Raw genomic sequence first — 21113 nt, forward strand, 5'->3', positions numbered from 1 at the left:
GAAATGTGTAACCTTCAAAATGTGAAAAATCTCAAAGGGGCAAATATTTGGGACCCCACACTCAGAGCAATGTTCTAGAATCCACAAGACCCACAGAAGTTCCAGAAGTCTCTGCCCAGCTCTCAAGAGGTTCACAGCCTGGGGCAAGACAAAGCTTCCTCTCTGACTTTAAAAAATAAAAATGTTGTGGGGAGGGTGAAAGGAGGGAGAGGAACAAAAAAGATAACTATTGGGTACCAGCGGGGGTGAGAAATACTATGTACAACAAATCCCCGTGACATGTGTTTACCTACATAACTAACCTTCACATGTACCCCCTAAACCTAAAATAAAAGTTTTAAATAAAGTTTTCTGATTCTTTCTTCTTCATTGGCTAAAAAACAACCCCAAAGCAAATAAAACCAAAATCTGAATTAAGATCTTTAACACACAACTCCAATCCAGCCCAAACCTAACATTTCCTCCTCTAAGGCAAAACAGTTAACTCTTTCCTAACTTGAAAGTAGATAAAATGATTTTGCTGAGTTTTACATAAAGCATGAAAATTTAAAAGGACAACTTAAAAGGGTAAAGAATGGTTGATTACAAAGAGAACAATCAAAAGTTCTACAAGATGAACGTCATGGGCTAACAAGAACCTCAAATTATGACTCATCGCTATGTAATTTAAATTTCATCGGTAATATAGTAAGCACTAGTTGTGAAATGTTTCCAAAATTGTATTTAAATAGTTTGTATATTCACTGAATTCCTTACATTTCATGTTTCTAACTGTAAATGAAACTCCCAAGCCCAAGTCATGTTTTTAATTTAACAACACATATTAGGTTACTCTAAGGTATGTGGATGAGGTCTTAGGGGGAGTAATGTATACTAGAGGCACACAATGTAACTAAACAAAACACAGTGTGTTTAACTGGAAGAGTGAGCAATCAGTACATGTTATCCACAAGAACTAGTTTCTCAAATCTGTGACAAACAAATATAAACAAACGTAAAAGAGATTTAACATTTTTTAAAAAGAATCCAAAGGCATTCTGGAAATGTATTTTCTAAAAATACAGTCCCCTCAGTTTCATGAGATTTGTCAACTTTACACATACTTTTTCCTATTTAAAACTGTGTTGGGATGAAGATGGAATAGGTATATGCTACACTGAACCAGAATTAACACTTTGCAAAGACACAGCAGTTTCTATAAGGCTCATAACTGTCTTCATATTTTCATTTTTCAATTTAAGGGAATGTGAATGCTTAATTTCAGCTGCTGATTTTGTGATGTTAAGTTTCCAACCCAGATTTCACCAAGAAAGTTAAAAATAAATGCACTGCTGGGAGTGCTGCCAGTGTGTGTGCATCAGTAAATATCAACACAAGATTATGAAATGTATCTGACGTCTATGTACTGAAATTTCAAGCAGATCCCCATTCCCCAACTCAGCTATTCTCTCTATTTAGGTAACCTAAACTTTATTTAGGTAACCATTTATTTTAGTAGCCATTTTGACAGACTTACATTGGACATTATATTTCTGTAAATACATGGGAAGTCCAACATTTACTTGATTTTTATTTGGTTTAAGGTAGTTAACTTGAATCTAGCAAATACTTACAAGCCCCTACTATGAGCAAACCTCTCTGCTTGGCACTGACCTGTATCAAGGTAAGTCAGACACAAAGCCTATCGTTTAAAATTCAGTGTGAACAACAGGAGATGGAGGAAGTGGGGGGAAGGAAGACAGAGGGAATACATAAAGCACTGCCCTAACCCAAGACACACCGGGAGCCATGAGAAGGTCATCGGCAAGACTCTAGTGGCATTCAAAGGTGGAGGAGTCCCATCTGGTGGGGCAAATGGAAAATATTAAATGGAAGAAGTAAACGTGAGACTAAATGTGAGTTAAAAAAGACTGAACTAATTGTAGGTTAATCTAATTTCACAAAAATAGGCGAAATAAGATCCAGACAGGAAAACTTACTGCCTGTGAGAGGATAATCAGTCACATTTTCCATGTTCCTCCAAACCTAATTTTTTGTGTGGCTCACACCCATTTCACTAAAGAGGACTATGTTATATGCTTCATGCTTGTGTCTGATAACTCCAGGAGTGACACTATTTTTAAGCAAAACCCCAAGTTCACCTTCAAATGAAACTCATGAAGAAAACTGTTTCTGGAAGTGTCTGGAAGAATCTCTGCAAGAAGCTCACACTGCCAAATCACTTCTTGAACTTGAATAAGACATTCATTCATCTGTGCCTGAATCCTTTAACTCTGCCTGAGAACAGAGACATTCCATAGCCAAGATAAGGTTAGAATTAATTAGTTTTGCTCTTAGAGCACTTAGCTTCTTAAAGACATGGAAAAGCTTTTTTTTTTTTTGGTATCCTCTATAGGAGTTAACATAATTAGTACATACTATGTGCTATATATTTATTTTAAAAATCAAATTAAAAATGTAGTCATCAAACTAGATATTAAAAAAAACTCAGCCATGCTTGAAGGTCTGCTTTATTATACATAATCCAAAATGTGGTCTAACCAGAAACTAATTACTAAGCCTCTTTATGCCACCCACTATGGGGTTTCAAATGTGAGATTACAGGGAGGGAACATGTTTTCAAATGCTTTGTATCCTCCCTGGATCTCACAGACATGTTGAGGCTAAGAAACAAGAGAGCACCTCCCAGTCTTTCCACTAGGGCGGCTACCAAGTAAAAAACACTGCTCATAAGCCACATGAGTCTCTGGGTGGCTTTCCTGCCACTCTATCTCAAAAGAGATTTCCACATCTGAATTTCAACTTTTCCCTCATCACTCACTTCTACTCCTCCTATCCCTGGCCAAAAAAATTTTGCAGTTTCCTTATCTTAGGTCACGGACACCAAGTGTATCACCATCTTTTCAGACATGGGGTAGAAAAAGAAAGAAATCTTGGTAGCATGGCATGAAACAAATTAACATCTCTATCATGCACAAATATGGTTTCCCTCCACTGGCATGAAGGATCCAGAATGGCCTCTACAGCTGTTCTAGAATGAGTCTAAAGCTGACTGAGGAGCTAAACAGTATGAAAATCTGAACAGCCAAGCTCTGACTGCGGAGCATTAGCTCAGGCTAGAGTTAACACAAAAGACAAATGGGGCATGCCTTTATGATGAGAAAGAACATGTACATAAAGATAATTTAAAAACCACCATAATTTCTGGATCAACTTATTTATTTGACCGGATCCCCTTATATATTCCGAAGTTCAGAGCTCTGGCTGAGACTTCCGAGACACATCAAGCCCTATAAGGCAGAGACGCTTTGACAAAGCCTCCTACAAAGACCTTTAGAGGCCTAATTATTAACTATCATGTATTTGTAGACACAGAAGCTTAAATCTTCAAGAGATGTCTGGCTTAAATGAAGGAAGAAATGAGGCCTTGCCATGGGATAAAAATGAAACCACAATCTTCAAAGGTAGTGTTTCAATCTGTTAAAATGACAATTCCTCACTCAAATCAGAGAAGGGAAACTGAAAAGCTAAAAACAAATGGAAACAGGTACACACACACACACACACACACACACACACACACACGTGCACACAGTGCTATAGAGAAGCAAGACATTTACATCCATCAGAAATGTACAATTCTGCCTTGAAGCAAAATTCTTAATCAGGTTATAAATCGCTTTCCTATTACTATGCACACAGTCACTTCATCAAGTGCTGAATCCTAAGTAACAAAAATATAATTCATGCACTCAGATTTTAAAAATTCTTTCTTCAGAGGGAAAATAAATATACAACTGAGGCCTGCATCTCTGGGTTTGTAGTTTTTTAAAAATAAAAGATATGTATCACATCATAGGCTAAAAAAATTGTCTGTACTCTTAACAAATGTGGAAAATATGAAAATATATTCCTTAGCAACCTCATCATCCCATGCTAGTGAATCCTCTCTAAACCGTGTGGCTCTCTACTTTATGGATAACCAAATAAAATCACTCATTAAACATATATAACCATGAGGGGTAAAGACACGTGAACCCGGATGTGTTTAACAATCCCTAGATACCAAAATGAGGGGAACACATTCTAGAATGAGGGGAACTCTCTGGACACTAGACAGATAAGAATTACGTGTCATAAATACAGGGTCACATTTATAGATCTCAGCAACCCCAAGAGACGAAAGACAAAAGCATGATGACAATGATAACGGTTAACACTGATTATGCACTTCTTCTGTGCTGAGAACTTAACATTATTTCACCCAGTCTTTACAACTACCTTCTGGTAGTTACTAAAATCATCTCCATTTTGGAGATGTGGAAATCAAGGCTCAGAGTGAGCGTTAAGTTGCAACTTGTGTAGATTCCCAATGGCTTTTTAATGGATCTCCTTTAGTGCCTCTGACACTTACAGATTCCCTGACCATTGAAAACGTACCACTAGTGTAACAGAAATTATCAAATTCTGGCAAATACCATGAATAGGGAGTCACACAATTGCCAATGATGCAACAGGGCATAAAAGGTACAGAACGGTGATCTAGGAGTCACTGGATTAAGAGTTAAAACCTGCTACATCTCCATACCTTACACACTGCTATAACTAGCACTGAATCAGGTGTTCCAGAAATGGCAGATGTTGTGCTGTTTCTCCTACAACTATTACGTGTGTTTCTCTGCCCAAGTTTCTCAACTATATAAAATAAAGCAGCTGAACTTACACCACACAAAGGTTGTAAAGATTAAATGTAACCTTGTACAGAACCTGGTACCAAGGAAAAGTTTATTTTCCCCTAGTCAGTCTGGTGCAGACAGGAAGTAAATACTGCAATAATTCAGAGGGAAAATATCACCATCAGACAAATAAGGAAAAGTTTCAAAGACATCATGGGATTTGCATTTAGCTTCAAATAGACTTTGGAATTCGTACTGGTAAGGCAGGTTTCTGCTGAAGGGTAAGTGTGGGAATGGCTCACGGAGGCCTTTTGAGAGAGAGACCGTGGAACTACCAGGCAGCTCTTCTATAAGAACATTCTTCCACACAACCCTGGGTAAGTGGGTCCACAATAAGATTTCTTCTTCCTTTAAGCCATAATTATTATATGTTTGTTCCCTATTACTTCCTTGAATTTCAGAAGTATAAACATTTCCAACTATTATCGTTCCCTAGTGCTACCCTCAGTGCCTCCACCAGGACAGTAATTGGCAAAGAGGGCCTGCTAAACATGTTTACAGAAGACACTGGTAAGATCAAGTCCAAAGGTTCCTAATTTCCTGTATGCCATATTATCAGCTATCTTCTTACTCTTTATTTCCCTCCACAGCAGCGAGTGGATGGCTTAATTATTATTAGTTATTCTTGACTGCACTAGTTATTTCTGAGATCACAGTAATTCACATAAATTCAGTCAGGCAGTAGCTCAATTTATAAGAGTAGCTGGATCCACCATCATCTGGATAAAATGAACAATCAACCGGCAAATGGGCAGAAACGACCAGCACCCTACCAGCCTAATAAGTTACTGTTTAACACAGGGGTGAAAATGGAAAAAAAACTGCAGTTCTGCAACCTGCAGAAATATAAAATTCACATTATTTCTAAGAATTAAACCTATTATAGAATTTCAATCATTAGTCAATAATAAAAGACAAAGCCGTATCAGTTAAAAATCAGGCCAGACATGGTATATATTCCAAGTTCCTAAAAAGTTAGAAATTGGCACAACTCATAGTATCAAACTACTTTTGCTGCCTGTTATAAAATCAGTTAGGAGTTCCTACAGGAAGGATTTGAGTCCAAACATAAAGCCCACCACATAATGTAGCATTGTCTTCTAATGTTTATTTCAAGAAAATACAATATTTAATTCACCTCTGGGTCTCAACCTCATACCCCTTTACTCCCTGAAAAAGTATTGTCAGCTAGAGCTACTATGCATTGGAATAAGACGTACTTTTTCAGAAGTTACAGCGCCAGTGGAGGTAGCCACCATCTGGGCTGCTCTTTGGCATGGTGTTCTTGTTTAGAAGACCAGTGTGAAATCTCAAAGGGCTTCCCCTCCAACTAAGATTGAGTTCTAAAGTCTGAAGCTAGAAATCTGGAAAAGGGTGGGGACATTTTCTAAATCCATTAAAGCAAATTTACATCAAGCAGGCTGAATTTGTTAATTTATAAGTGGTATACATCACTTTCTGGGTAGTATAGATTGGAAATTTGTCCCTGCGCAAATATCATGCTGAAATGCAATCCCCAATGTTGAAATGCAAATCCCTAATGTTAGAGGTAAAGCCTCTAACAGGTGTTTGGATCATGAGTGCAGATCCTTCATGAATGGCTTCAGCCATCCCCTTGGTGATAAGTGAGCTCTCATTCTGAGTTCACATGAGATCTGGTTGTATAAAAGTGCCTGGCACACTTCCCTGCCCCACTTCCGCCATGTGAGACGTCTGCTCCTCCTTTGTCTACCATGAATGTAAGCTTTCTGAAGGCTCCCCAAAAGCAGATACCAGCACTATGCTTCCTGTACAGTGTGCAGAACTGTAAGCCAATTAAACCTCTTTTTTTTTTTTTTTGAGAGGGAGTCTCGCTCTGTCGCCCAGGCTGGAGTGCAATGTTGCAATCTCGGCTCACTGCAAGCTCTGCCTCCCCGGTTCAAGTGATTCTCCTGCCTCAGCCTCCTGAGTAGCTGGGATTAAACGCAAGCACCACCGCGCCCAGCTAATTTTTGTATTTTTAGTAGAGATGGGGTTTCACCATGTTGCCCAGGTTGGTCTTGAACTCCTGACCTCAGGTGATCCACCCCAGGGCCTCAGCCTCCCAAAGTACTGGGATTATAGGCGTGAGCCACCATGCCTGGCCCAAGTCTCTTTTCTTTATATATTACCCAATCTCAGGTTCTTTATAGTAACGCAAGATTGGCCTAACATGCTAAGTATTAAAACTGGGAGAATTTTGAACTACACTCTACCCAGAGAACAAATGTGAAAATAAGATAGTTATGAATCATTTCTTATAAACCAAAGTTAAACTCTTTTTTCCTTATAGTTGATGCACAAGACGGTCCACAAAACAGTCTAACACCCATGAAGAACCACTCAATGAGCTCTCTGTGGGGCTTTAACAGTAATCCTCTATCTGCATGCAACAACTAGTATCTAGACATCATTTATCGATGACCTGTGACTGGCTTCAGCACAGAAAGGTTGGTTACCAAGTAAGACCCTGTGAGTAGAAAATCTGCTGTGGGCATGTTTAAGTTTTTATGCTCTTCTTCTGTCAAATTAGCTGTAATAACTTGCCAATAACACATTAAAACTTCTTTAAGGATCTGTCATTTAGTTTAGCAGATGTCTTTAAAATGCATTCTATTTCTACAGCAATTTAAATTATTACCTTGACATTACCTTACTTCCATGAATAAAGTAAAGGGGTGCACTTTATTTAAAAACAACTACTGGCTGGGCGTGGTGGTTCACGCCTGTAATCCCAGCACTTTGGGAGGCCGAGGTGGGTGAATCACTTGAAGTCGGTAGTTTGAAACCAGCCTGACCAACATAGAGAAACCCCGTCTCTATTAAAAATACAGAATTAGCCAGGCATGGTGGCATATGCCTGTAATCCCAGTTACCTGGGAGGCTGAGGCAGAAGAATCACTTGAACCCAGGAGGCAGAGGCTGCAGTGAGCCCAGACTGTGCCACTGCACCCCAGCCTGGGCAACAAGAGCAAAACTCCATCTCAAAAAAACAAAAACAAAAACTACTTGCCACAAAAATTGCTCGCTCGTGTCCTGCTTTCCAAAAATATAACTATTAAAAGTCCAGGAATATGAGCTTGGGTGAAGGGAACTTGTTCAGTTTTTACTAAGACTAAACTTAAACTAGAGACCTTCATTTAACATGGATTTTTATACTGCTTCAGGTCTCAAAAGAGAACATTACAATCCCCAAAGACTAAATCACTTGTCTCTTTTAAGAGTTATTGGAGCAGCATTATGCTGAAAGTGACAGTCTGGCTCTGTTCAGTTGTTAATGCAGCACAGATTTGCTGGCCAACTGCAACTGGCTGTAAGTCCTTATCGCAAATAAAACTATTTTTGTGCCATTTCTATTTTTCACTTAAACGTCACCAGCTCCTCAAGACTCAGGACCTGTCAAGTGTTCTGTTGCCAAGACTATGCCTGTCAGAAAGGTCAGCATCCGGTACCTTCCAGTTGGGTCCCAAAGGGCCTCTCTTGGTCTTGACTGACTGGAATAATGCTGGGTCTTCATCAGCTTTGTAGTCCTGCAAAGCAAAACAAAGTCAGAGGCAGAGAAGAAAACCAGAGAATATTCTTTAACCTTGCCAGAACAGCTCTTTGCAGCTACCGAAACACAAGACAGAAATCAATCAGACTCACTGTGCTTTTGTGTAAAAGTAGAAAAATACTCAGGACCTGTCCATTGTTTTCAGTTTGGTTTCCTTTGCATTAAACTTTTACCTTGGGCTAAATAACTACATAATAAGAAATAATAAAAGTCTTGGACTAGTAATCCACTCTGGTTACTGGACAGCTGTCTCCAAGAACAAACCTTCCAACAGTTTTTTAATAATTTAAGTATTTTGATAAATGGATAATCACATTCAAAGAATAAAACATACCCATCCCAGTTTTGACACTACAGGGAGATGATGACACTGGACTGTTAATGCTGGCCAGAGCAACTACTGTGGCTGGGAACAAAATCAGAACTATGGATTCTGCAGCATCCCCCAACCTCTTCCTACAGTTGGGTCTGTAGTGGACATCTCAATTTCGTGACTGGCTTCTCTAAACCCTTGTTCAGAGAGCCCTGGGGTACACACGGCTTGGCTTTCTCACAAAAGGAGTGCACTCATGTCAGCCCCCCACTGTCAAAGGAGGCAAGGGAGGGGTGTCACGGGACTGCCTCAGTTATATACCACAGGGGAACGGCTCTAAAATAAAGGTTTTATTCAGGGTTCTAGTGTGTGTAAATTGTTTCCCTTAGTATATCCTTTTCCTGACAGAATGGAGGAAATGAAAAAAGAAAATCTTTTAAAATCTACCTGCTTTACAAAAGTTCTCTTGTCGTTATACATACACACACACACACATACTCTCTCTCTCTCTCTCTCTCTCTCTCTCCAGAAAAAAAGATAAAATTACTTTTGAAGAGCTAGAGCCCAGATTAATAACAATAATAAGAGAGACTTACAACAGTAACTTGACCATGGTCAGTTGGTCAGTTTAAAACATTGCAAAGAAAGAGAGGTGGGGAGAGTCCCTGGCTTCTTGAGCAGATTTTCTGACTCTGGGGTCCTTTACGGAATTTGTGAAAAGACCTCATACTTAGTGAAAAATGTTCAGATATGTCAGATATGAAACCTTAACTAAAATCACTGTTCTAGAGATAAGGGCAGTACAAGCAAAAGCAAGAACTGAACATGCTCTACAGTATAATACGAACTTTCCGCAAATCAAAAACAAACAAACATGTTGAGAAGCAGCCACTCAAAACTTAACAGTTACTCAGTAAGTGCATATGCCATGTTAATAATTCCTAAAGAGAAAGTTACAAACAAATTATGTGAGGAAAGAAAAATGTTCATTTCAGAGAGAAAACAAAACTTTAAAGAAAGATAACTGTGTAAATATGTGACCCAGAACTTGAAGCCTCTCTAAAGGTTGTCTACAAAAAGGACCAACAATAACCTAAAATTATTAAACAAGCAAATAGGTCTCACTATACTGAGACTTAATGCTTTAAAACATGCAATGTGGCACAGCCACAGGCATCAACATTACCCAGGAATGACAAACTGGGATGGACAGTCTGCAAGGAGCTGGACAACTGGACTTACTTCCTATGTCTGGGCAGAGCAGCAGAAAGGTCAGTTACTGTCAGCAAGTATGAGTTCCTAAACTTCAATTTTTAACTTCATCCTAAAAATGAATAACTCCACTTCTGATTGACAAAAGAATCAACTGTGTGTACAGGTGGTTTCAAGACCTGGATTTACAATGAGAAATAAGCTACTCTATTAACATAAATGAACCTGCAACACCATAAAACATTTTCTTCTAGGTCAGAGGCTTGGAATTAAAACCTAAAAGCAAGCTCATTTTTTTTCAAAACTTGAAAGTATTTAACATTGTATCAAATAATCACTTTCAGCATCATTTCCCTCAATCAAAATCTAGTTATTGAACAGCCATCATATAGACGGTAGCACACCAGATGTTATTAATAAGAGGTAATTCAAGGAAACAGATGAAGTAAAGGAGAACCAACACAGTTCTGGCTCCTAAAGAATCAGTCTAGTTAGGATAAAGAAAGAGGCAAACAAAGAACAGGTAACTCAAACACCAGGAAGTACCTGTTAACTGCCAACAGAGAATGGAGACAATTACTGTCAGAATCAAAACCAAACAAAACCAGCAAAGGAAATGCACTTTTAAAATGGATTGTAAAATCATGTTTAAGAGGAGAAAAATCTGAACTATGGATTCACAGAATCATAGAAGTGAAATGAACCGTAAAGACCACCCAAGCTCCATCATTTGAAAGATGCTAAAAGCACAGTCTGATAAGGACGTGGTAGGGCTCAACTACCCCAGCACTTCAACTCAAGCCTCCTTAGCCTTGGTCCTGGGCACATTCTCGTACACCACACAGGATGATGGCAAAAGGTGTCAACAAATGCCAGATAATCAAACCACGTTTCAAAAATACCAAGAAGCTGCAGCACTAGAGATATCAAAGTGGATTTTCCTATGAAGCACAACTGCATGTAAAATATCATACACATATACACATGTATATATGAAATGAAGTCTTCCCCTCTCTGCTTTTTCTCCTCTTGAATACAAAGCAGAAAAATATTAAAGACATTATACCGAAAACATAACAAAACCCAATTATTAACAATAGCACTTTAACCTTGAAAGATGAGAATAATGAATCTTGTCAAAACCTAGAAATTTCTGTTTTACATTAGTTTGAATATGAAGAATATGTAAATGTTTAATCAGCTGAATTAAGTGGTAAGATATTAAGAAGCAGGAAGTAGCTTTTTAACAACCTCAGTTTTGTATTTCCACAACAAACACCTAATTTTTTGAACAATATCTTCTTTGCTACATTTCCACTGTTGGGTATCTAGTTTGGTCTTGCTATATCTGAAAACTGAACGATTTATGTCCGTATCACAATGAACAAATATATTCCTTCATGTATGACAGTTTCAGCATACAGAATGCAACCTCAGCTACCAATTATAGCTGCAAATGAGCAATAGTGTGGAATGAGACAGCCTGCTGGCTTTGTTAGTATTCTGTCTCCTTTGGGATCCCATGGGGAAAGGGGAGGCTCTGATGAAGAGAAGCCCTTGGCTCATGGTTTATTGTGCTTGCCACCAGCTGCAGACTTCTCATCTCATTAGTTCTTTTAGAATACTGTGGGTGAAGACAGCTGTAGCCTACTTGAGTCTTCAGCTCCTGGGTATTCTGAAGGCTGAATTTGCTATGCACTTTCTGTAATCCTTGGGAAAAAAAGAGAGCAAATTCACCAGGCTAAGGAAATGCATTTTTTAAAATGGGTTTTAAAATCATGTTTAAAAGTAGAAAAATCTTATTGCTAAGATGCATTGTGTTTAAAATTTTTTATGATTCAATTTTAATTATCTGTATAATGCCCAGAGGCCTGGCCAGGATAAGGGCTTAGTAAAACCATCATTATCAAGTTAGGTGTAATATCCCTAGACACTACTTGCTCCACCCATAATAGTGCCTGAACAACGAAAAAATACAATGGTATCAGCATAAGGTATATTCAGATTAGTGTTAATACAGCTCTATTTAATTGAAAACTCTTATTTAAGAAAAACAGGCAGGATACCCTTTGGAGAACAAAATAAAATATAATATAGTAAATAAATGGATTACTGAGGCTCCACACTGGAGCCACAGAATACACTCATTAATTTCTTATAAATGACTGTTTTCTGTCACTGGAATACAAAAGTTGTGCTACCTCTTGGGTGTACATCTGTTGCTCACTACAGATCTCAACAGAAACTCTCAATAGAAACCAGATTTATTTCGAATACAAAGAATATTAGTTTCATGAATCTTTGAGCATAGTGGCTGCCCCCAAAAATGAAAGTACAAAATCTGTCTGTGCTGAGCCAAACTAAATGTCCCTGAGCCCAGATTTAACTCCTAATTATGAATGGGGAAGTGAGTAGGAGGTGGGGGGCAGGCTGGTAGAGTTTCTTGACAGCTTGTGGAAAAATTGAGATGAGCTCCAGACACCAGAAACTGCTTAAATAACCAAGCATGGGTTACCAGAGGTGAGGCTAAGTGTAAACTAAGGAAAAAGAGTACCCAAACCACAAGCATTAGCAACTCCTTGGCACCTGCTTATAAAAGATCAACCCCTATTTTCCACCCTGTGGAGAGGGGGTGTTTTACTGGGTAAACACAAAAGCTTGAGAGAGAGATTAGGATCCTGCAGGCTGCTATATAAAATGCTTTCCTTTAGCATAAAATGATTAATTAGGTGTCTATTAAAATAGCTCAAAGATAATCATTAAGTTTAAATGCATGGGTATTGCAGCTCAACTTAGCAAGGCTTATTTCCTCTAATCACATCCTAAAAATAAAGCCCAGGATGGAGGATAAAGCTGAATTAAATATGAAGATAAATAACAATCATCATTTATTAGCACTGCCCTGAATTTTCCAGTATTGGGGCACCTAAATGAGCTCCTGGATCCTATCACTGTTGACCCTAATGCCAAACGAGTAACTCGAGCTGACAAAATTCAAGCGAGACTCCAAAGAGTAAGTAAGCCCATTTAAAAAAAAATGTTTGCATTAAATTTTGCAAAAGCAAATAACAGAGGTGTAAAGAGAAACATTTACTAACTTGTTTAAGAAACTGATTTCAACAGTTATTTTCAAATAAGCAGCTTTCTTTTCTATTTTTAATTACATCTCCCTAGTGACTCCTCAACCTTTCAGGTTCCCACAGAGTACCATTAATATAGTATAAGTAAATCTCATTAATTCAGGTCCTACCACCTTGGAATACATAATCATTCGGACAGGGGCTGGGCTGAAGTTTATCTTTGCATGATCTATGAAAAAAAGATTTGCTACACAAATTAATAGAGTAACAAGATCTCAGGAGGGCTTTTTAAACAGTTCAGAAGTGTTTTAGAGCAATTCAGAAGCATTCATTTGCATATAATTATTATGCTAATTACAAATCATTCTTATCTATTCATTAAAGCAGATTCCCAAAGGACCACTAATTGTCAATAACTTGTTGGCCTAGTTTCTGTTACTGAATGTACCTCAGAGGGACAAAACTGCATTAAAAAATATTCTATAATTCAGCCCTCTCATTAAACCTTACTGGCTTGCCACCAATGAATCCTAAAAGCTGAATTTTAAACAACTGTATTGAGAACTGAGAAATGCAGTCAAATCTATACCCCTGAACAGAATACTTTCACACTTTTTTTTGGTAATCTTTTTGATCTCACAGAGACCCTCCATAGTGTCCTCAGATGGTGGGGGTGAGCCTGGCATGTGGGTGGTGGGGAGGGTAGCAGGGGTTGTCAATAGCTCTATGCTGTGTTGCCACTGTGATCCACATGAAGTGGCTCCGTCTACAGTACTGCTAGGCTACAGCACAACTAATCGCTCACTCCATTCTTTCTGATCTTATCCTTATCACCAACATTGTCATGTTTATGAAGGCAGACCCCTAAAGCCTTTGGAAGGATACAAATTAATAGAGAAAGAAATCAGAATGTCAGCCCTGAAAAAAAGTTACAACCAGATGGCTATGTGACACACTCCATATCCTACAACACAGCAAGGAAACCAAATAGCTGTGCTCCAAGATAAGATGGGAAAGTGAGGCCCAACGGAGCAAGCTCTTGAGATTCCTGTATAGCCCAGAGCTACAGGAGCTAGTGAGCTGCCTTAAGCCGCTGCCCATGGGCTACACCCCAGCACTCTCCTCAGGGGAGATGGGTTACTGCTTTGGGCAGTTCATGCACAAATATACAATATATTTATTATTGTAATATTGTATTTATTACTAGTATACGTTTATATATTATAGCACTTAAAAATGAAGGTATTTCAAACTCTATACACCAATGAAATGAGTTTTAACAAACAAGTTGATTCCATAAAGGTACTTGTTAAACATTACATATTTTAAAATTATACTGCATATACCTGAAATGTAAGTGATACGTTTAAAAAAGTTTTACTTACAAAAATGCATGTTTCCTGAAATGATAGTAAATCACTGACCAAATTGTATCAATTTCCTAAAACTGAAATGGGGGAAAACACCCTATTAGAAATTCAAAGTGAGCCCTCTCTCACTCTAAATGTTAGTTCATGATTTGGCCTTCAGCTTCTAAGTCCCAAGATTCCATTTAATTCATTAGCATTCAATTAACAAATATTAAATATGAAAAAGTTAAAATATGAAAAAAAGTAAACACTTTTTTACAGTAAGAACAAAATCCAATAAACAAAATCATTTCTGCTACCATTTTGAAGCACACACTTATGTGGCAGGCCCCCACATTCTTCCAGTTAAGGCTCAAAAACTTGAAAAAAAGGTACTGGACTATCACCACCACTAGGGGCAGGGAAGTGAAATTCTTTGCCAGAGTCCACCATCGCTTAGCAGAAGAGCCAGGACTCAGATGCCGCCTGTCTGACACCAAAGCCAATCATGATCCTTTATTGCAAAAATGTGATTTATACTCTACCATTTGATTAGACTCAAGTACCTGAAGGGATGCTTCCTCCCTCTCAGCCTAGAGAGCCTTCCCTAAAAAAGAGTTTACACTGAAAAGGGGATTTATAAGAAATGCTGAAAAGGGGCTTTTATAAGAAATGCACTTTAAAAACTTGACTTGGAGCTGTTTATACTTATTTCTTTAAAAATATCTGCCATGAGCTGCTCAAAAACATTTTCTGCCTCTCAGAGAATTTCATCCCCCACCCAAGGAACTAAAGCAAATCCTATTCACACCCCCATCATCTCGTTACCCTCCCTGCCCTTTTTACTTTTAAAACATGGAAGAAATTAGGAATAAACCTTAAATTAATAATGAGTTCTAGTGAAAAAGCATTTTGTACAAAACATGCTTGTACATACCGATTTTTTTTTTTTTTTTTTTTTTTTGAGACAGAGTTTTGCTCTTGTTGTCCAGGCTAGAGTGCAATGACGTGATCTCGGCTCACTGCAACTTCAGCCTCCCTGGTTCAAGCGATTCTCCTGCCTCAGCTTCCCGAGTAGCTGGGATTACAGGAATGTGCCACCACACTCAGCTAATTTTGCATTTTTAGTAGAGACGGGGTTTCTCCATGTTGGTCAGGATGGTCTCAAACTCCCAACTTAGGTCATCTGCCTGCCTCAGCCTCCCAAAGTGCTGGGATTACAGGCGTGAGCCACTGCACCCAGTTAATAAAATTTTAAAATCCTTGCTAATGTTTAAAGCAAGCACCACATAAGCAATATGTTGTTTTCCCACAAGAGGGCACTGCTCTCCAACCATGCCTTCAAATATAGCGGTCATTCTCTAAATCTACTACTGGAAATGATCTGAAAGTGTGTGACCATGTAAGGCAGCAGAATAATGTAGGAAACATTTTCACATTTCTTTTTAATAGAAACCATGCCTACATTTATTTACATCTTCTTTGAAGATGGGGGAAAAAATATCTAACTTACTACAAAAGACCTTGACAACAGTCTGTTTCACAGTGCAGTAAAGGCGAGATGAGACAAGCGTTTGACAAACAGAAATTTCTTAAGCATAAGCAAAATCACTGCTACCTCAAAACGCGTATTTGAGGTGCTTTCCCCCTAAGTTCAGGAAAGCTACTATCACATGCATTCATCTCGAGTTAGGAGTTGGGTCACAATTCTCATGTTTTTAGTATGCACACACTTTAATAAAGAGTTTTTGGATCACATACCTTAGTGATAAGTAACACATTTTTAAGACAGAAATGAATGTCTAGGTTCATTTTAACAGCAAAAGGACATGGTACTCTACCGAGATCAAGTGTGTGTCTGTTCATGCCGAAGAAAACAGCCAAAGCAGCATTTGGCAACCATAGGCCCGCCTAGGACTGCCTGGATCTCAGCCACAGACTTCTAATAAACAAAAGCTCTTTTCAGTCTAAAGAGCTGGGTAGCCACTGCACAGCTCCAAGAAGCAGAAAGCCCTTCTTAGGAAATAAGCAGCAGCAGTTGGAACAAATGTAACATCTAAAACACAGGAGTTTCTTGAAAGCTGTGAGAGAGAACCAAAAGGACTGCTGACCATTTAGGGTATCATCTACCAAAAATTAATTTGGAGGATGTATTAGGTTGACCCATAAGAAAATGTCATTTTTGTAGCTCAAAACCTTACAAATATTAACCACTTCACATGGCTTCTACCAATATTTAACTCTTTCTGGTCATGTTCCATCATTCTTTTTAATTTTGAAAAGAAAAAAGTTTTAATATTATAAAGATTATTTAGAGAGTGCAATTACAAAGTTTTTCTAAAGACAGTGCAGTAAAGCAGGTGTTACCAAGACTATCTACTCAAATATACAACACCTGGGCACTGTCTCAGAGCCTGAATGATCAAAAGATATACCAAATCCTTCTGAGAGCACAAGAAACAAGCACTGCTTAAGGTGTGACCAAAACTTACATGCCCCTAAGATTCAATCCAAATAAATTAAACCCAGTTTCATCAGTTTGCCAACTTTTAGAAAATAATATGTTTAAAAAGAGCAAAATACCTTTTTTTTAAACAATAAAAACAATTAAGAAGTGTCAGGTTGCTCACTAAAAAACTCAAACAATGGAATGGTATGTTCAAAGTAAAAAGAACTAATGTACAGAAAAGCAAATCATTTATGTTCATTCCCAAAGGCAACTGGTATTTCAAAAAAACAGGTACTGGCTTAGTATATTCCTGCCCTCAACTAAAACAGGACACTGTTCTTCCCACCAAGACATACTCACCAAATAAAGAACAAGCAAAAAGTACAAACTTTAAAAACCAATTCATTTTCTTTGACATCACAATCCTTAAAAAGATTCACCTGAGACTTCTACAAGCTGCTCAGAAACAGTTTAGATGAGCCCAACAATCCCATTATAGTCCTTTGACAAGCAATTAAAATGGCTGTTCATTTAGTAAATTGCAAAACTCCAAAACTCGTGGCTCTGATTAGTCTTTGAACTTTGACTATGGCTGCAGCCTGGTGCCCAGCGCTGGTCTGTATCAGCTGTAAGGAAAAAAAACCCTCTGGTGAAGGAGCACTCACATACTACACAACCAACAGTTGGAACTTGTAAGTCACTTTGACACACTTTAGCATGTCCGTGATAAAGAATCTCACACTCTCTTTAGACAGATACAATTGTTCCTTTAACTGGAGAAAGATTTACCATAGCAACACGGAACAAATAGTAAGTTTCAATAAATGTTTATTAAATGAACAAATGAGAAAACGTATGAGTGGTGTTCCCTGTAAGTACCCACACCAAAACAAATCTTTGGGTGTCCAATCCTTTTACTCTATTGCACATATGCGAACTTCAAAATACATCAGAGGTCAGCAGTCGTGGGAGGAGGTGACCAAGACTACTGATAAAAACTGAGGTTTCAGGGGACTAGAGAAGACAGATGGAAGAACAGGTGCTGCCTATTTCCTTCAAGTAAATTAAGAATGCTCTTAACATATTGCAAAGGAAGAAACATCATATAGCAAAAAGTTGTTCTAGAATGACAAAAATAAAATCAGCAGCTCTGCATTAGAGTCCTGGCTCCCCTTCCACTGCTTACATGGCTGAAGAGTTACAGCAGTTCCCTGGGCTACAAATTCTTTAACAGTATAAATAAAGGCTGAGGGGAACACTGTTGGACCATGCATGGCCTCCAACTGAGATTCCTTCTGCTTCCAAAATCCTAGAAGAGTGCCTGCGCTACAATCTTCACCATTAATAATGTATACTAGAATGCAGCTTCTCAAAGGTGGGCATGCGCAGGAATTGCCTGGAGGGCCAGAAAAGCCCTGAGCTCTACTCCAAAGATTCTAAACAGGGAGGGGGCAACAAATTTGCATTTCTAATAAGCTGCCTGTGGGCAGACCACACTTGAATGCAAAGGGACTCAGGGTTTTGGCTTGAGTCCTAATAAAGGCTTTGACAGGCAAGCTCTGAAGTTAGCCAAAAATGCTCCCCAGCGATCCTCAGGAGCTCTAAAAAGAAACACCTCTTAACTTCCATGCAATCTTCAGAGAACTGGACTAGTGGACAGACCCAGCCCACAACTCCGACTCATGCACGTACAGACCTGCCTAATGACCGTGGTCTCCAAAGGAGACCAAACTGGGGACAGGACAGGGGAGGTGTGAGTGAGCTGGACTCAGCAGAGGTGTTGCAAAGGAGGCTGAGCTGATTATCAGCAGCCTCATCCTCCCACTTGGGAGTGCCTGCATCCTCTGGGGTATTAAGGAAAAAAATGTGACTAGTGAGTGGACCCACAGCTTTGCCACAGAAGCTGATGCTGAAAAAGCTGCTTGCACGAAGTGTTTCTGCTGGAAAGAGATGTTGCAGACTGGTCCAGAGTCTCAACAGCAGCAACAATCCAAGGACCACAGTGTAGGGAGGGAAGGCTGGCTGCCTGGGGCAGGCAGGAGGGCTGCAGAAGGGATGTAGCACCCTTGAAGCCCATAATTGTGTCCCCATTACCCCCTAGGGGGGGACATTTGCAAATAAGGAAAGGTACCAGAAAAAAGGATGGAGATTTTGGGTAAATATGACAGTGGAAATTATATTCATGGGCAGGTAAGGAAGAGGCACATGAGAGTAACAATTAGGGTGAAGTTAAAAAGGACAAAAAGATGGACATGATATGAATGAAATCTGAGCTTTATCTTAAGAACACAACAAACTTACTGTGTAGCCCACAGAACAGGGGCCCCTCCTACACTGCAGGGAAGTTCCCTATCAATCAGAGCATACGCTGCACATTCTGTGACCCAAAACCAATATGGCACACGAGTTTCTAGCTTGTGTCTCTTCCTTTCAGGAACATCGATGCTGAAATGCTATGGTCAGGGCACTGTGGTCACACAATGCTAATGCTTGATCTTGAACCATCTCATTTAGGAAAAATTTCACCATGAATTGAAGCATTACACTCAAACATGCTGAAAGATGAGGGGAAAAATTTCATTCTCTCTTTTAAATTTGCTTCATTTTAATATTAAATAGATCCAGATTTTTAAACTACAACTCCCAAACAATTTAATGCTTTTATATCATTAATATTTCCTCATTTTTAACACGTAAAAAACACTCAGATGTTAAGATGCATCACTTTTAGGTATGTAAGCCTTAAAATTTTGAATTAAACACTGTTTCTACTTAAAAAGTACCTTGAAAATTATACAAACAAAGTCACATAGTATGTACTATAGAGGAAGGCTGATACAATCCTTTCTTGTTACACATAAATATCTAAAAATGTGGTTCCAATTTCTTTTTTTTCCTAAACCATGCTCATTTTCTTTCAAATTACTTCCAAAAACGAAGGTCTCTCTGATGTTAATCATGTGTATACTTCGGCTTACACTTTAAAGAGTCTTCCTCTCCCGGGAAGTGACTTTTGTATACAAATCATGGAAAGCTACTTAGACAAAGTGCTGGAGATGATTAAAAAGAGCCAGATTCAAATTTATACCTTAAAAAAAAAAGCAGAAGCAGATGTCAACTGACTCATTTGTGTATATTCTGGAAATGTGCTGAAGATATGCATGTGCATTTCATCAGGACATTTAAGGAATCCTAAGCTTTTTACAGTGGTTGTGTATCAGAGACAACTTTAGAAATTAAAAAACTTTAAAACTTACACTGCGGTGTTTTATGCTGGATACTCCTGGCTCTTACTACAATTTGATCTAACCAAAACACTTTTCAATCTGACCAAAATGGTATTTGCTCATTTAGAAACAATATTCAGAAATTTTATTTTCTTGAGACAGTCTGTCGCCCAGGCTGGAGTACAGTGGCATGATCATAGCTCACTGCAGCCTCGAACTCCTGAACTCAAGCAATCCTCCTGCCTCAGCCTCTCAAAATGCTGGAATTGCAGGCGTGAGCCACTGTGTCTGGCCAAAATTTTTAGAATTTAAGGCACATAATATATATCTTATCTAGAATTACTAAAGAAAGAATTAAAGTAGCATTTTATTTTTTCATTTACTATTTGAACAATAAAAACTTCAACTCCTCCAAAAAGCCTTTTCTTCTTCTTTTTTTTTTAATACTAGAGAGAAAAAACATCTGATCTACCAAACCTTTATGGAAGAGCTTACTCCACGCCATGCATCCTGCATCTTGCTAGGTCCTGGACACAGAAATGATGAGTATAGTACAATCCTGACCACCAAAAGGCATCTAGCTTATTGAGGAAGACTTTTAGAAGTGATGCCTGGGTTTAAAACAAGTGGGTCTGAGGATGGAGAGAGTGTGAGGTGTGTCCTGCTGGAGCATGGTGTACTCTGTGACCGCTGGGATGACAGGCAGAAGGACTCTTCCTTCTTAAAGGATATAACACCTTAATAACACTTCGCTACAATGCCACTTTCTCTTGAAACAGGAAATCCGTTTCCTACGGTAGGTAGATACATTCTAAAGGAAAAAAGATATTAAGTGAGAATATTATGCAGAAATTCCAGACTACTTGGCTTGTTTCATCAGGAAGTGATGAAGCTTCTAGAAAATTACACAGAACAGTGGCTAAAGCAATAGTCATATACAGACTTCCCACAAGTCATCAACAAAAAGCCTAATGGCCCATACATTTAAATACATATGATTTCTGTAGCAAACGACTCTGTGACCCTGGGTCACACTGACAGATTTTTAAAACAAATCCTTGTTCCTAGAGTTACTGTGACAATGTCACCCTCCAATTATGTAAACATGTCAAAGCATCCACCCAAGTATTCAGTTACGCCACGAGTCAAATCACATCTCTTCTCTGCATGGGGAAG

General features: G+C 38.6%; 1 protein-coding gene across 2 annotated transcripts in view; it reads right to left on the reverse strand.

Annotated features, from left to right (window-relative positions):
* The window catches only part of LOC105495743 (phosphatidylinositol transfer protein beta), a 68431-nt gene that overhangs the window by 14089 nt on the left and 33229 nt on the right, over positions 1–21113 (reverse strand). For both annotated transcript variants that reach the window (XM_011765472.2, XM_011765474.2), the window contains exon 8: positions 8207–8284. In XM_011765472.2, coding sequence (XP_011763774.1) covers positions 8207–8284 — 78 coding nt within the window. The remainder of the gene's footprint in view (positions 1–8206; positions 8285–21113) is intronic.

Source organism: Macaca nemestrina, chromosome 15 (assembly GCF_043159975.1).
Source record: "Macaca nemestrina isolate mMacNem1 chromosome 15, mMacNem.hap1, whole genome shotgun sequence".
Lineage (NCBI taxonomy): Eukaryota > Metazoa > Chordata > Mammalia > Primates > Cercopithecidae > Macaca > Macaca nemestrina.